Below are 18,053 nucleotides of genomic sequence, written 5' to 3'. Positions count from 1 at the left end.
GGATCTCAATTTTCAATTTCTATAACCTAAAAGATTTCCCTCCCACTATGCTTGCTGCTGTTTGTAAAAATAGGCTTAAATGTATTTCCATTAGCTCTGTCAGAACTAATTTCACTGTTTGAATGCTAATCGAATTTCTGTAATATTTACTTATGTTTAATATCTAATGCACTACTTTTTGTCATCTAATGGCCCTTTTCCACTACCCTTTTTCAGCTCACTTCAGCTCGCTTCAGCTCACTTCAGCCCGACACGGCTCGCGTTTCGACTACCAAAAACCAGCACGACTCAGCTCGTTTCAGCCCTGCTTAGCCCCTAAAACTCGCACCGTTTTGGAGTGGGGCTGAAGCGAGCCAAGCCGTGCCGAGTGAGGCTGGGGGCGTGAGCCGACACTCCCCTGTGCACTGATTGGTGAGGAGGAGTGTCCTCACATGCCCACACACGCCCCGCGAGCACGCTGGGATCTGTAAACACTGCAAACCCGGAAGAATAATAATTACGAATTACGAGAATTTCTGAAGCCTTATGCGCCTCGCCTCATCTATACGCTCTTGCCAGTATCTGTTGGCATTGTCGGTGACAACAAGCCACAGCACCAAGACCAGCAACACTAACGACTCCATGTCCTCCATGTTTATTGTTTACTATTCGGGTCGTGAGACTACCGCTGAAAAGATCACTGAATCAGTGACATACAGAGCATCGTGGACGAGTTCGCGGAGCGCAAGGCTCGTCGTATGCCCTTCAAATAATGCGCGCAGTAGGCTATTGATGTTTTATTATGAGCCATGTACAGTATGTCGCCTAATGTTTTTTTGTTTCTGAGTTACATGTTCGTTTGAAGGACTTAATGTACAAAATAACATAGTTGCACCCCGTAGTGTTGAAATAGGTAAACACAGTGCATTCAGTGAGGTTTGCACCGCCCTCCTTTTATTTCTGACTCTTCCTGTCACCGTTGCAACCTCTGAGCGCTCATTCGTATGCCCTTCAAATAATGCGCGTAGTATAGGCTGTTGATGTTTTATTATGAGCCATGTACAGTATCCTAATGTTTTTTGTTTCTGAGTTACATGTTCGTTTGAAGGACTTAATGTACAAAATAACATAGTTGCACCCCGGAGTGTTGAAATTGGTAAACACCGCAGTTGCGGACATTTTGTAGCCTAAAATGATGTTATGATAAGCTTTAATAAAGGGCCCGGTCATTTGCCCCACCCCCGGCCCGGCTCTGACTTGTTCCGCCACTGTCACTGATGTCACTGTTTGCGCTGCTTAACGACATCACATGACGTCCACCCACTTTCGCTAACTCCACCCAATGTGTCCATCCACTTCCAGCCAGCATGGTTCAGCGCGGTTGTAGTCGAAATGCAACTCCAACAGCCCCGCTCAGCCCGACTCAGCTCGACTCGGCACGGCACGACTCAGCCGTGTTTGTAGTGGAAAAGCGGCATAACATAACTCTACTGAAATGCACACTACCTAAAAATTTAACATAAAATTTGTATTCTATAGGAATGTCGCGTTATGTAGGATTGTTTCATTTCCGCTAAGGCGGACTTCTTAAAAACCTATCGATGGCTGCATGAATTGACTTTAGTGTTGTTGTTTTTTTGTAGAACATGCCATCTTAGTGTTGTGCCGAGATATAGAACAGTTTTAGACATTTATTTAATTCTGCCTTGGACATTTCAGTTCTGCGATTTTCAAACTTCTTTGAGCTTTTGAACCAGTCTAAAAAAATTCAACACGTTTTAATTCTTAAAGATGAAGAATGTAAACAAACTGGCGAAGTGACAGTAGCAATTTGTGAAAAATGCTCTCTCATCTCATCTCATTATCTCTAGCCGCTTTATCCTGTTCTACAGGGTCGCAGGCAAGCTGGAGCCTATCCCAGCTGACTACGGGCGAAAGGCGGGGTACACCCTGGACAAGTCGCCAGGTCATCACAGGGCTGACACATAGACACAGACAACCATTCACACTCACATTCACACCTACGGTCAATTTAGAGTCACCAGTTAACCTAACCTGCATGTCTTTGGACTGTGGGGGAAACCAGAGCACCCGGAGGAAACCCACGCAGACACAGGGAGAACATGCAAACTTCGCACAGAAAGGCCCTCGCCGGCCATGGGGCTCAAACCTGGACCTTCTTGCTGTGAGGCGACAGCGCTAACCACTACACCACCATGCCGCCCGAAAAATGCTATAATTATTGGAAAAAAATATGGTTTTGCCATCAAATACTTTCATTCCATATTTTGTTGCTTTTTTGTATTTGGGGGTGGGGGTGGGGGGGTGGGGTTGTTTTTGAGTTTTTATTTCGCCCTCGGTTGGTTCAGCAACACGCTCTGCCATTTTGTTTTTCTCTACTCACGGTATATGAGCGGATAGCCTAGTAGTAGAGAAGCCAATCAGAGCGCATGATTGCTCATATTCAGTGAATGTGGATTGAATAATTTTCCTTATCCCAAAGATATATTTTTTTAGTTACGATGTTTGGACAAAAAGGACATCCCAGTGTTAAAAGGGTTTTTTTCCTCTTCCATGAGTAATCTGAAACATAATAAAGCCCTAGTGTGACTTGTATATCTAATCGGAACAGGATTTACTCTGCTGTTTATGTAGAAATGATGCTTTGAGGGGAATATGTGAGAATTTAAAATGTACAGTTTCCTTACTTACATTAACATTTAAATTTCAATGCAAAACTAACAAGGTAAACCGATTGATTAAATTCAGTTACATTTGACGTAAAAGGCTAATAGGGAACCAATCTACAATTTTTTATATAGTTTTCTATAATATATAATAATTATAAATGGATTTACCATACTTTATAGAATTAAGGAGTGAGCATGCTGAGGATCAGAGTCAGAGTCTCCTCTTGCACTTAGGAGTTCAGCTGTGACTGATCAGTGCGAGAAGTTTTCTCATGTTTCCTTGTTAGATATTAGGTTCTTTATTAGTTTTGTGTCTTTTCTGTACATGCACAGAAATAATTCACAACAATGCTTACGCTCCATCTCCTGGCCCAGATATGAACACCAACGGTTCCTCATGTCCTCCACGGCCACCATGTCCTTCTCCTCCATCTCATCGAGCAGCAGCAGAGGGATGCACGGCACCACCAGCTCGTTCATGATGCTCAGGCCATTGTTTACTTCCTGCTCCTCACCGCTCTCGAACATGGCCGCCGCATGCTCGTTCAGCTTCTGCAGAAATCATACATGCACACAAATGCACATCATGTACCCTTCAGAGTAAAATGCTTGGTTGGCTTGTGCACGTCTCTCCAAAGTATTGTCATCTGGACAGAAATGATCTGGAATGGGGGTTTTTTTGTTGTTTTTTTTCTTTTCATTATTGACAGAAAGGCTGACGTGCCTCCTGATGCGCTTGTGACCGCTCTCGAGAGCTCTGCGGTACAAACAACCTCGTTGACCTTGCAGGCCTCTGCAAGTCAACTGCGGAATTAACGAATAGATGTGTGTCGCATTAAAGGGAAAAAAGCAGCACAGTACATTAGCTATGTCAATGTTAGCAGTATTTCCAATTAAAGCAGAGCAGCGGGGGAAATAGCCAGGGCTTGAGTAGGAGCCAGAGCCCTTGCAAAGCTCCAAAATGGTGGAGGTGAAATGAGGACAACGGCACGGTAATGTGTTTACACTCACAGCAGCGTCTGCTTCCTAGTCGCAGCCCAATGATTACATTAGAGCACAATAGCCGTTTAGGGTTACTGGGTACACACACACACACACACACACACACACACAGGTCCCAATGTTCTTAGAAGGAGCACACATTCAGAGAAACACACACACACAGACAGACAGACAGACAGAGTGTGGCTGATGATTATTCAATAAAGCTAACAAAACAGACAGGGAATCCAAAAACACAACAACCCGCACCACCTCTGTCTGCTTTTAAGTGCGACAATAAACGCAGACAAACTTATGACTTATAAGATCACTTTAGATGCACACCCTTTCCAAACGCAAAAGCACTATAGTCATTAAAGTGAAACACTTTTAATGAGCTCAGAGAGGGAGAAGAAAAGGCCAGAGGGATCGTCAACGGTTCCCATGGGTCAGCGGTATGATGAAAAAAACACAAATTGAAACGGTGTGATGTGTTTCGGGGAGAGAGAGTTTCTATCTTTCCTCTAATCAGACAGCAGAGTTTCGTGGTTTAAAAACCAAAACAGAGCATTTGATAATTTTTGTTTCCATTTCACAGAGACGTAAAGGCTTTATCAAGATTTAGCACACATTTAAATTTGGTTGTTCATTCAAACAGCATTTTCTCTCTCTCGCACACACACATGAAATTAAAATACTTATAACAATCTTTTCAAGCACATCTCCTGCCAGGTTGGATTACACTTTTGGGTTGTAAGTTAAACTGAATTGCATCATCCTTCAATTATTTGGGGTAATATAAACTAGGGCAGTGGGTGTGTTAGATCTGTGTGTGTGTGTTTGTTCGTACTGATTAATGGCGACGGCAGGATTCCAGTGTCATCTTTGCACCAATAAAATCAGATGATTAATGGATGAATACATTCCAGACTATTTTTTTTAAAATGGTGACAGTACATTTTAAAGTCTTTTAACCACTACCAAGTATCACAAAGAAAAAGCTAAATTGAACCATCTTATGCTCCTTCATGTACTTCATACGGTGGTTTCATATTTTTGCTTCCAAAGTAATGAAATTAAAGACAGCATGTCCTACAAGCATGTGCTTGTTATAGTTCAATGTCTGAACACTCACAGATTTACGTTATATCGAATCATTTTTGATGCATTTCTGATGGAAAAATGCTGCTCCACACAGCTGAGAGACACACATGGGTGGGGTGATCTGATTCTGACCCTGGGGCAAAAGGCCGCGCTGGAACCGACGCACCCACGCTCACGCACGCACTCACCAGCAGGCACTCTCTGCGATAATGGCCTATGAGCTCTTCGTCATGCCCTCGGTATGGCCCTTTGGACAGTAGCTCTTTGTTGTACTGATACGAATACACCAGGTACATCAACGCCTCCACATAACTGGAACAGAAGAAAAGGAGCACAGCACCACTATAATAAACACTATTACAGTTATTTTACAGTGAAATGGACCATGGTTTATAACCGAACACAATGTGCTGAACATGATGTACTGATATTATTATTATTATTATTATTATTATTCAATCTTTTCTGATCCAGCTGCATTTAATTGTCATTGCGACTGTTAAAATAAGCCGTAATTAATTAAGTGTACTAATTAAAAGATTTACATTTCTCACTCGGCTTCAACCCTGCCCTTGACCAAAAAAAAAATTGCTAGACGATAGCAGAGGTTACGCTGCCCCCTGGTGGAGATAAAAAGTAGCACTGCATTCTTGGGAAGGTGTTTTTTCAGTCATGTTTACCTTTTCTTCTGAAACAGCTCAAGGCCAATCATTAGGAAGATTGTGGTTTCACGGAAATTCCTGTAGTCCTGATGCCATATCTATTCACACAAAACTACAATCAGCTCACACAAAAATAATGAGTGACACTAACAATATACCAGAACAATAATAAAATGACATTAAAGGTAGACTGCCTTTCAGATTTTTCAAGTGTAGGTCATTTGTCAATTTTCCCCGACACCCAATTATTTTTGTTTAGTGGACTGAAAGCTACTGAATTTGAATCACATGCTTCCAATTTTATTCATTTTTTTAAATAGAACAATTAATGAATTTAAGGCCACTTGGCCCTAAATTCTCCGCTATTTTTTCCTGCTTCACCATGACCCAATTCAAGATACTACGTCATGCATCACATGGTGGGCTTTCCCCGTTCACGCAAAGCATTGTGGGATACAAATTTGAAACAGGAGAGAAAAATGGAGGATGCAAGTGTGCGAATGAAACGTGAAAGACCAACTACAGTAACAGAAAGCGAGAAGAAAAGACGTTATGTTGCAAAGAAAAGGACCAAACTAATAAACACTGGCACTCAGCGAGCACCTCGGTGTGACCAGCTGTTCATTTAGCGACAGAATGATGGAACTGTCAGTGCACGGTCAAAGGTAAACCTGCGCATGCGCACACAGACCTCATCTGCTTGACTGCACGAAGCAAGCGATTTCATGGACATTATTTGCACGGGAATCCCCTCAAATTAAATAACTTCCCAGCCACAGAATGGCCGGAGCTTTTTGAGATTTTACAGAAATAAACGTATCACAATGACCAAATTTCAGAGGGAACTAAATTTCACCGATTTTATGAAATCTAAAGGCTATACAGCTTTAAAAGGAACACGCTAGTGGTTTTCTTCCTTGCAGAGGAACATGGCTGTGATTACCAAAGACAAGAAATGACATTACTTCCTGTAATAAGGGGAAAAAAATTCCAGAAGACCGGTTTACTCAACATTTTTAAGAACTGGACTTTATTTGTGACTGAAGCTCTAAAGTTATATAATTCCTTCTTTCAGAGATGAGATGAATGAGATAAATTAGTACGCTTTATCGTGGTAATTGTTTGAGTCTGATGGTGCACAGATGGCACAAAATACAACCCCGATTCCAAAAAAGTTGGGACAAAGTACAAATTGTAAATAAAAACGGAATGCAATGATGTGGAAGTTTCAAAATTCCATATTTTATTCAGAATAGAACATAGATGACATATCAAATGTTTAAACTGAGAAAATGTATCATTTAAAGAGAAAAATTAGGTGATTTTAAATTTCATGACAACAACACATCTCAAAAAAGTTGGGACAAGGCCATGTTTACCACTGTGAGACATCCCCTTTTCTCTTTACAACAGTCTGTAAACGTCTGGGGACTGAGGAGACAAGTTGCTCAAGTTTAGGGATAGGAATGTTAACCCATTCTTGTCTCATGTAGGATTCTAGTTGCTCAACTGTCTTAGGTCTTTTTTGTCGTATCTTCCGTTTTATGATGCGCCAAATGTTTTCTATGGGTGAAAGATCTGGACTGCAGGCTGGCCAGTTCAGTACCCGGACCCTTCTTCTACGCAGCCATGATGCTGTAATTGATGCAGTATGTGGTTTGGCATTGTCATGTTGGAAAATGCAAGGTCTTCCCTGAAAGAGACGTCGTCTGGATGGGAGCATATGTTGCTCTAGAACCTGGATATACCTTTCAGCATTGATGGTGTCTTTCCAGATGTGTAAGCTGCCCATGCCACACGCACTAATGCAACCCCATACCATCAGAGATGCAGGCTTCTGAACTGAGCGCCGATAACAATTTGGGTCGTCCTTCTCCTCTTTAGTCTGAATGACACGGCGTCCCTGATTTCCATAAAGAACTTCAAATTTTGATTCGTCTGACCACAGAAGTTTTCCACTTTCCCACAGTCCATTTTAAATGAGCCTTGGCCCAGAGAAGACGTCTGCGCTTCTGGATCGTGTTTAGATACGGCTTCTTCTTTGAACTATAGAGTTTTAGCTGGCAACGGCGGATGGCATGGTGAATTGTGTTCACAGATAATGTTCTCTGTAAATATTCCTGAGCCTATTTTGTGATTTCCAATACAGAAACATGCCTGTATGTGATGCAGTGCCGTCTAAGGGCCCGAAGATCACGGGCACTCAGTATGGTTTTCTGGCCTTGACCCTTACGCACAGAGATTCTTCCAGATTCTCTGAATCTTTTGATGATATTATGCACTGTAGATGATGATATGTTCAAACTCTTTGCAATTTTACACTGTCGGAACTCCTTTCTGATATTGCTACACTATTTGTCGGCGCAGAATTAGGGGGATTGGTGATCCTCTTCCCATCTTTACTTCTGAGAGCCGCTGCCACTCCAAGATGCTCTTTTTATACCCAGTCATGTTAATGACCTATTGCCAGTTGACCTAATGAGTTGCAATTTGGTCCTCCAGCTGTTCCTTTTTTGTACCTTTAACTTTTCCAGCCTCTTATTGCCCCTGTCCCAACTTTTTTGAGATGTGTTGCTGTCATGAAATTTCAAATGAGCCAATATTTGGCATGAAATTTCAAAATGTCTCACTTTCGACATTTGATATGTTGTCTATGTTCTATTGTGACTACAATATCAGTTTTTGAGATTTGTAAATTATTGCATTCCGTTTTTATTTACAATTTGTACTTTGTCCCAACTTTTTTGGAATCGGGGTTGTAACTGGAACTAATTTTTTTTAAAACTAAAAAATAATTCTAGTGTGTCAAAACATTGACAAAGCTAAATAAAATCAGCTTTCTTGAGTCCTTTCTCATTCTAGTCTACTTCAGATGCTCCTCCCACACCTCACTGAAAGTTATTGTACACCTATCTGACTACGAGCTTCAGAATCTTGTGCACTGCAATCACTTCTGCGTGTGCTGACTGTCCAGCCAGTTCAATTTAATTGACCTGGCGGCCATGTTTGTTTATAAAGTTATCACAGTCGTTCACTAGCCGCACGGTGGTGTTGTGGTTAGCACTGTCGCCTCGCAGCAAGAAGGTTCTGGGTTTGAGCTCAGCGGCCAATGGGGGTCTTTCTGTTTGCATGTTCTCCCCGTGTCTGCATGGGTTTCCTCCGGGTGCTCCGGTTTCCCCCACAGTCCAAAGATGCTGTTAGGTTAACATGGGGCAGGCATGGCCTTGAGCAAGGCACCTAACCCTCAACTGCTCCCTGGGTGCTGTAGCATAGCTGCCCACTGCTCTGGGTATGTGTGTGTTTTCACTGTTTCAGATAGGTTAAATGCAGAGGAGGAATTTCACTGTGTGCTTAAAGGGGAATGGACATTAAAATTTGTCCTAAAACTGTTTCCATATCGCGATCTAGCATAAAATTTGGTTTCTTTTGATATATGGCAAGCTAGTATCCAAATCACAAAATCCAAGATATTTAACAATAACATCGGCAGTAATCGCTATCCCAGTTCGTTTTTTTTTGCTGCCATACGATAATCTGGGCGCCATATTGTGACGTCAGCGCAGTAATCCACTCCGTGTAAACAACAAGGAAAAGCAATGTCTGACTCGGATGTCAGTGAAATTAGCGTGGATTTGTCCGAATTTTCAGAAGAATTATCTGATGATAATGGGTTAGAAGAAAGAGAACTTTCACAGGTTCAACCTAGAGATATTCAACCATATCGATTTGAACCATATGTGCCAGATACAGAACTCTAAGTGTCTGATGATGATTTTTGCTCCATGCAGTCCATGCAATGTCCTTTCAGCCATGTTTTTGCTCCGTGTCATGGCTGAATCCTGAATGACTCCTATTTGTATAAATAGGGCACTACATAGGCAGCAGTGGTAGTTTCTTTTTCCCTGACATGGAAGCGCACTTGTATACTGAGGAGGAAAGCAATTTGCATTACAGCCGTGAGGCGGCTCGGCTTTCCCTTTCGGGCACTCTCGTTTTCTGTTAGAATTTGGTAAAGAAAAAAAATATATATTATTTACCAGCTTACCGGGTCCATGAACATAAATCTGACAGCTGACAAGGTCGGGATATAAACGAATCGAATACAAACCACCCGCCGGGACTCCTACTTATGTGGCTCCAGCTTATCCTTGAAGCTGGAGCCGCAGCTGGATGAAGCCGGCAGCGCGCAGTGATAAGAAGGGAGAGAAAATAGTGCCAAGCGATTTCGAGGTCTGACTTTTTATTTGGCAACGGTTTTGTGATGCAAATATATCACTCTTTTGAACACATACTGTTTTGAGACGAAAAACGTTTTACTTTCGTGACCCCAACAAGCTGGACTACTTTCGTCTGGACCAAAACTGGACTCACAGGATGCTGTCAGGGGTAAGTCAGTGTGTTTGCACGACACTATTGATGGGGATGCCATACAGATTCATGTCAAAAATCCCGAACTATCCCTTTAACATAATATTTTGTGAATGTTACATTGAGCACGGGTTCGTTGTACTTGTTTCGTCCATAGATTCCTCATATGCGAGTCCTTTGGAAACCTAAAAAGTGTCACATTGTGACTAGGAATATTACAGCAACCTGCAGCAACACATCGATTCGGCATTCTCACATAATATGTAGGAGAATCTACAACAAAAAAAAAACGATTCCGCAACTCAACGCGTATAAAGGAATGTAAACATTCATCCGAGAATTTTTCCTGGTTACTGCGCTGACGTCATATCCGGCTTCTTCCTCGCGAGTAGAACGGTTTTCGGCGGGGTGCTTGAATCTGTGATATTTCGAACCATTGTGTCGATTTGTAAAAAAACGATGTGTTTACTGATAAAAACTGCCGTGTATTGGTGGACAAAATATTATAATCTTTACGAATAAATGGACTTGTGTTGGTCCTTTCCATTCCCCTTTAAGTGTACATGTGACAAAGGTTTCTTCTTCTTTATATCTCTAATGTGTGACGTTGTGTTGTCTTGACAACCATGCAATATCATACACCATATTCAACGCTCATTATCTATTGGGTAGAGTGACGTAATACACGTAGGATAAGCGATATGCTAACAATATTGCATGCTTTCAAACCAAATGAATGAAACCCGCTAGAAGGGAATAGAACACGGTTTTATTCCATTGAAAAAGTGTCCTGGATGGATAATAATTTTTAATATTAAATTGTGCCCAAATAAACCTGTTTAATGTAGGTTGCCTCTTTAATTCTTATCCTTATCATAGGTTACAGATGAAATAGCTTGTTTATTTGAATATGTTTGCATTTGTGCATTTCTAAAATTATGCAAAATGAAAAGCAAAGCACCAAACCTTTTAGCTTAGCTAGAAGTCTGGCTTCTGAAACTTAGCCTGGCTAACGCGACTTCAAAGCTCTCCGAGCTATTGGTCTGGCCAAGATATTAAGCCCAACCGTTTCCCAGAGCCCGTGGTTGACCCGCCTCCCTGAAATGCCTCAGTTTGCTACTGGTCGAAGCCAGAAAAGGCTGTGACAAAGCTTAAACCAATCACATCACTCTTTCCTCTGACGTATGCGACGCGACGGGGCTAACTGGTAGATTGAACTCTTACCGAAGCCGGTCGGGAGCAAGGCGAAAACGTCCTTCCTTTCAATAAATACCTCCAGGGCTGCTCTTTGCTCCGTTTTCAATGAGAACTTCCCGTTGAATGCTTTCAATACAGCATCTATGCGTAATAGATGCGGAATCGTGAATGAAGCGCTTCCGGCATAGATTCTGTAAACAATCGATGGCTTCCGGTCGCAGTTCTACTACGTCAGTGCCTTGAACACGCCTCTACCCAGGGCCGTTGGAGATGCTCAAAGTTGATTGGTTCCCGATTTTTCAGGAACTTGGAAGAGCTGTAGATAGCTTGCCTGGCCAGACTAAGCTCGCAACAGGCCCTCGTGTTGCGTCACGCTTAGGATGGGCGGGCCCAGGCTATCTGAAACTAGCCTCATGTAAAATTTGTGTGATATTAGTTGCACTTTTTAATCATTAACTGACAAAATTTAATAACTGCCCTGAGGGCTAAATTGGATATCTGTTCTTTTCTCAGTATGGAAATTGGAAAAATTCTTGTTAATACAATAGTCATTTGATCTCAATGAACCTTATCAGGGATGGATGGATGGATGGATGGATGGATGGATGGATGGATAGACGGACAAACAACTAAGCAAAGACTTAAAGCTCAAAAAAAAAAGATGAAATAATAAAAATGCAGGACATGTATAATACCAATTTGTGGTTAGTGGGGGTGAAAAACTGCTGACCTCATATTCCTCCATGTTGACTTCTTCAGGCTTGATGAGCTCAAGCTTGGCGCGCGCCACCTTCATGATGCTCTTACATCTAAAGGAGAAAGAATATCGGCATTAGAGCTCAGCGTGTGCAGCGGGGCTGACTCACGAGCTAATCTGAGAAATTAGATGGCTAGATGGTGAGCCGTGTCCCGAGGCCTCGTGCCTGAGGCTATGAATCATTCTTTATTACTGTGAGCAAAATGGAAAACTGTGCTCCGGAGCTGTGTGTTTGGGCTGTGCTCACATAAATCTAATTACACTCCTCAAAATAGAGGTGGAGGAAATCAATTCGCTTATAAATATGGCTTGTGTGGCACACTTGGCATGGTACAAGCCCACAGGGGGAAGGAAGCAGGCATTGAGCAACAGAAGCGACAGAGCCATATTTTGGTATGCGAGTCGATAAAAACAGATGGACTCAGATTTTTCTGCCACATCTCACAGAAAAGTATTTCAAGCGCTCCAGCAAGAAAATAGACATGCTGTCTTACTAGAACACCATCTTGAGTTATAGCGCCAGTGACCGAAACTGTCTAGATGAAGTCATTTAGTGAGTAAACTTACTAAATTTATCTTCTCGTCTTTTTTTCCATTCATTCATTCATTCATTCATTCATTCTTCTTTAGGAATACAGGAAACAGAGTAAAAACACCATGATGCCTGAGATCATGCATCTATACAGAGTTTTGACTGAGATTCCCCCCCCAACATCACACTAAAAACATACAAATACACTTATAAACTCCTAAGTAATACAAGATGCTTTTATTCATCCTAAATACAGTATCTTGTAATGATTATTCTGTTGCTAAAATGACAGATAAACAAATGACCAAAGACAAATTCTTTCAGCTTTCTTCTTGAATGTATAAAATTTTGCTCCTAAAACAAATGTTGAGAAGACACTTTGTGTGACATATTAAATTTATGTCTGCACTAGTGTCTTCCCTTTGACACGCTCTGTACAAGAGTACTCTGAGAGCACAATATCCCCCGCTAGCAACTATGCCATAACTGGTAAAATGGGACCGAATTGAATGAAATTGCAATAATGTGTCTTACCAATATATAACAAAGAATCCTGTCAAGTTTTGTGAAATTCCTCCAAAAATTGTGAGAGGAGTTGATTTCAGAAGGTGAGCACCCTTCCCGGGACGGACATCGCCACGACATAATCCCCCTTTGGGCCTTTTGGCCAGCGGGGAATAAAAATTGTGAGGGAAGTTGATTTCAGAAAGCAAGCACACCTTGATGAAATTGCCAAAGTACACGTTTGTTAATAATCAAGGGCATAACTCTGGGAAAATTTGCCCAAATTAAACAAAATTTCAATATGCTCATAACTGTCATTTACAACCCCGATTCCAAAAAAGTTGGGACAAAGTACAAATTGTAAATAAAAACGGAATGCAATGATGTGGAAGTTTCAAAATTCCAGATTTTATTCAGAATAGAACATAGATGACATATCAAATGTTTAAACTGAGAAAATGTATCATTTAAAGAGAAAAATTAGGTGATTTTAAATTTCATGACAACAACACATCTCAAAAAAGTTGGGACAAGGCCATGTTTCCCACTGTGAGACATCCCCTTTTCTCTTTACAACAGTCTGTAAACGTCTGGGGACTGAGGAGACAAGTTGCTCAAGTTTAGGGATAGGAATGTTAACCCATTCTTGTCTAATGTAGGATTCTAGTTGCTCTACTGTCTTAGGTCTTTTTTGTCGTATCTTCCGTTTTACAGGGATGAGAATGAAAAATATTTTAAAAGTCTGAAAAAACCGGGGCAGGGCCCAAGGGGCTAATGATTTTTGGCTATTTTTTTTTTTTTTACCCCAAAACCATTAATTTTATCAGCAAAAATTTGCAATTTATTTGGAAGTAAATTCCCCTTCTTGGTGGACTCCCAGGTGAAAATGATTAATATGGTACAAGATACTTGTTTTTAATCAATTCACATTTGATGATTTCAAAAAATCAATGCACCTTTTAATATAAACGAGCTCTACAGTATTATATTTCTGCATTTTAGCTATTCATGTCTTTGAATACTCCAATCCTTTAAAATGAAGTGCAAACCAGAAAAAAGTTCTATCATATAATTCTCTTAAGCTTTCTTCTGATGTTATCATGGTAGCAGGAGGTCTTGCATATTAAGCAGGCAACATTCAACATCACTTATCACTTCCCTTTCAACTGTTGTGTGTACTAACTAGGTTTTATCTGGACAGGATGTTGTGTAATGTAATACAGATACCATATGGTCAATTTGAAGATTGAGATGGTGATTTTGAATTAAAGAACAGGCATGTACAATGGGCATTACATATTGGAAATTTTTTTAAAATCAAAAACTATAAGTTCATCTCGGCCTAAAAAATTTGGGCAGACGCTCCCGCGCGGCACATGCCAGCAATTCCGTCCCCCTATGAAATGAGCAATAAGTAGGAGAGTTATACATGCTATCATACTTAAAATTTCATCAGAAATATAGATATGATACTATGATTCTCCCCAACATGCTACATTAGATAAGCTAACCCCATTTATAAAAGATACACACTTATATATGACATGTAATTGATATATATTTTTTGGGGCGCGCGCTCTCTCTCTGCCGATCCTGTAGGCTGCACTGACTCAACTAAACTGAAAACTCCGGTCCACGAGAAAAGAGATAAAAGCCCGCCCACACTGAAAGCTGATTGGCTTATTTTGCTGAGTAAGCCAATCAAGATGCTCTTTGTCTGGCATGCGCTACATGAACAGGCACACAGGCAGTGTTGCCAGATTGGGTGGTTTTAAGTGCATTTTGGCGGGTTTTGAACATATTTTGGGCTGGAAAACGTCAGCAGTATCTGGCAACACTGCCCACAGTCTCCCTCGCGCGCGCACATGCAGACCTTAATGTTGCGCGCGCACGCTCTTGCTCACTTCTATCAATATGCAGGAGACTCCCGGAACTTCCGGGAGACTTGGGATGTCTGTGTTATAAGGTGACCACAGATCGTTAATCATAACCCCCCCCAAAAAAAAAAATTCTCAACGGATTTACATCGATCTCAAAAATGATCATTTTGGTCTGAAAAAGTTGGAAATCTGCCAATCGGCGGAAAATTCTCATCCCTGGTTTTATGATGCGCCAAATGTTTTCTATGGGTGAAAGATCTGGACTGCAGGCTGGCCAGTTCAGTACCCGGACCCTTCTTCTACGCAGCCATGATGCTGTAATTGATGCAGTATGTGGTTTGGCATTGTCATGTTGGAAAATGCAAGGTCTTCCCTGAAAGAGACGTCGTCTGGATGGGAGCATATGTTGCTCTAGAACCTGGATATACCTTTCAGCATTGATGGTGTCTTTCCAGATGTGTAAGCCGCCCATGCCACACACACTAATGCAACCCCATACCATCAGAGGTGCAGGCTTCTGAACTGAGCGCCGATAACAACTTGGGTCGTCCTTCTCCTCTTTAGTCCGAATGACACGGCGTCCCTGATTTCCATAAAGAACTTCAAATTTTGATTCGTCTGACCACAGAACAGTTTTCCACTTTGCCACAGTCCATTTTAAATGAGCCTTGGCCCAGAGAAGACGTCTGCGCTTCTGGATCGTGTTTAGATACGGCTCCTTCTTTGAACTACAGAGTTTTAGCTGGCAACGGCGGATGGCACGGTGAAGTGTGTTCACAGATAATGTTCTCTGGAAATATTCCTGAGCCCATTTTGTGATTTCCAATACAGAAGCATGCCTGTATGTGATGCAGTGCCATCTAGGGCCCGAAGATCACGGTCACCCAGTATGGTTTTCCTGCCTTGACCCTTACGCACAGAGATTCTTCCAGAGTCTCTGAATCTTTTGATGATATTATGCACTGTAGATGATGATATGTTCAAACTCTTTGCAGTTTTACACTGTCGAACTCCTTTCTGATATTGCTCCACTATTTGTCGGCGCAGAATTAGGGGGATTGGTGATCCTCTTCCCATCTTTACTTCTGAGAGCTGCTGCCACTCCAAGATGCTCTTTTTATACCCAGTCATGTTAATGACCTATTGCCAATTGACTTAATGAGTTGCAATTTGGTCCTCCAGCTGTTCCTTTTTTGTAGCTTTAACTTTTCCAGCCTCTTATTACCCCTGTCCCAACTTTTTTGAGACGTGTTGCTGTCATGAAATTTCAAATGAGCCAATATTTGGCATGAAATTTCAAAATGTCTCACTTTCGACATCTGATATTTTGTCTATGTTCTATTGTGAATACAATATCAGTTTTTGAGATTTGTAAATTATTGCATTCCGTTTTTATTAACAATTTGTACATTGTCCCCACTTTTTTGGAATCGGGGTTGTAACAAAGCCTTCTGCCAAGTTTGGTGAAATTCCTCCACAAATTGTGAGAGGAGTTGCTTTCAGAAGAATGTACACCCTGATGAAATTGTCAAAGTACAAGTTGTTTAATCAAGGGTTAAAACTCTGGGAAAATTTTCAGAAAATTAAATCGCAACCTGCGTATTACTGTCATATAACAAGGCTTTTTGCCAAGCTTCGAGAAATTCATCCAAAAACTGAGAGAAGTTGATGTCAGAAGGCGAGCACACCTTCATGAAATTGTGAAAAGTACACGATTGTTAATCAAGGGCCACAACTCTGGTAAAATGTGACAGAATTGAAGAAAATAACAATATGTGTATTACCAATGTATAACCATGCCTTTTGCCAAAGTTTGGTGAAATTCAGCCACAAATTGAGAGAGGAGTTGATTTCAGAATGTAAGCACCCTTCCCAGGACGGACGGACGGATGGACGGACGGACATCGCCATGAGATAATCCCCCTTCGGGCCTTTCAGCCAGCAGGGGATAAAAACTGTTGCAAACACGCCAGCTCAAAAACAACCACCATAAGATCAACATGTTGAAAATCTGCTTCTGATATATATTATATATATATTTTTTTGTTTTACAAAATTAATCTGAAGCTAATGTTACAATTAGTTTGCTTTGATATAAAAGACTGGAAAAAAAAGTAAGCAAAGCTTTTTACCTTTCATCAAAGCTGAGGTTTCTGTCTGCGAACTGCATGAGCAGGGTTCGCTCCAGGATCTTCTTGGGCGCTTGGTTCTGGATGAAGTAAACGATGATGTGCTGCAGCCGATGGTCATTCTGAGGGGCTGTGTCTTCCTGTGCTAACCGCACCAAACGAGTGTACTCGACTTTAATCGCCTGATGGATGAATGGGAAGAGAAAAGGAAAAGGGAAAAAAAACATCTGTTAAATGGTAGAGAAACTGCAGTTTTCAGCCTAATCATCAACGTGTGGGCGTGTCATCCGACAATGACGGACACTGGCATTTGCCTGCAATGTAAACGACAGCAGGAAAGACTAAATGTACTCTTTTGTTTTTACACCACACAGAAGTCAGAAATGTCACAGAGGAACATTTTTTTATCTATCTTTGTAGGTGTGTGAGCTCATAGCAACAGCAAAGCTAATTTAGAACTGCATGGTGTGTGTACTTGCTTGCTTGCTACTGTGCTGCTTCAAAAAGCTACACTGCTTAGCGTAAGTGGTGCAAAAGCGCTCCTAGTTTCAAATGGGCTTTAATATGCTTGTATACAACTTTCTACTATCAAAATAATAGCACGGGTTGATCCACAAGAGGAAGAAATTCAGAAATCGCTCAACTGAAAAAATCAACACAGTTCTTTCTTTTGCAGAAAAAGTGCAAGAATCTGATAGCAACAACTGGATCATGAAAATAAAATGACACCCATCAATTATGGTGTTTATTCAACATCACTGTGAGATATTCTACTGACAATACAAGATCAATTTGTCTTCGATTCTGTAATAAAACCGTTAAAGGAAAACATTTCAAGATGTACTTATAGGTGGTCCGACTGATCTCTCGTCAATCGAGGGGGGGAGCAGCAATGAATAAATATCAGCCATTAGACATCTTTCTTGACAGACTGAAAAACAGATGGCAGTTCTCACTGGGACTCGAAAACAATCCAGATCACAGCAGCGAGAGTTGCAAGAGTTTGACCGCTGCTGCTGATTTATCTGTCAACCGCTATTCTAGCACCGGCACCGTCACAGCCCACTGAAACAGACGATTAGTGTCTTAAGAGCTGTCAGTCATCTGACTCACAGCCAAGGTGGCACTGCCAATCAACAAACATCAAAGCAGGACAGATGTCGTAAAATGCAGAACAATTAAAAAGGGTGAAGATGCAGGCAGCCAAAAGGCAATTAAAACCATGGCTTTAAAAACAAATGTCAAAAAACTAACCAAACACAACATTTGG

The 18,053-nt window shown here is 41.3% G+C and overlaps 1 protein-coding gene across 2 annotated transcripts in view; it reads right to left on the bottom strand.

Moving 5' to 3' along the window:
- Window positions 1-18,053, bottom strand: part of usp25 (ubiquitin specific peptidase 25) — a 55,591-nt gene that overhangs the window by 1,496 nt on the left and 36,042 nt on the right. For both annotated transcript variants that reach the window (XM_060908543.1, XM_060908544.1), the window contains 5 exons: window positions 16,787-16,965; window positions 11,712-11,790; window positions 5,435-5,514; window positions 4,943-5,066; window positions 3,026-3,221 (listed from right to left, as the gene is read on the bottom strand). In XM_060908543.1, the coding sequence (XP_060764526.1) occupies window positions 3,026-3,221; window positions 4,943-5,066; window positions 5,435-5,514; window positions 11,712-11,790; window positions 16,787-16,965 (658 nt within the window). The remainder of the gene's footprint in view (window positions 1-3,025; window positions 3,222-4,942; window positions 5,067-5,434; window positions 5,515-11,711; window positions 11,791-16,786; window positions 16,966-18,053) is intronic.

Source organism: Neoarius graeffei, chromosome 25 (genome assembly GCF_027579695.1).
Source record: "Neoarius graeffei isolate fNeoGra1 chromosome 25, fNeoGra1.pri, whole genome shotgun sequence".
NCBI classification, from domain to species: domain Eukaryota; kingdom Metazoa; phylum Chordata; class Actinopteri; order Siluriformes; family Ariidae; genus Neoarius; species Neoarius graeffei.
The sequence above is the reverse complement of the archived record's forward strand: the minus strand, read 5'-3'. Positions and strand labels throughout refer to the sequence as shown.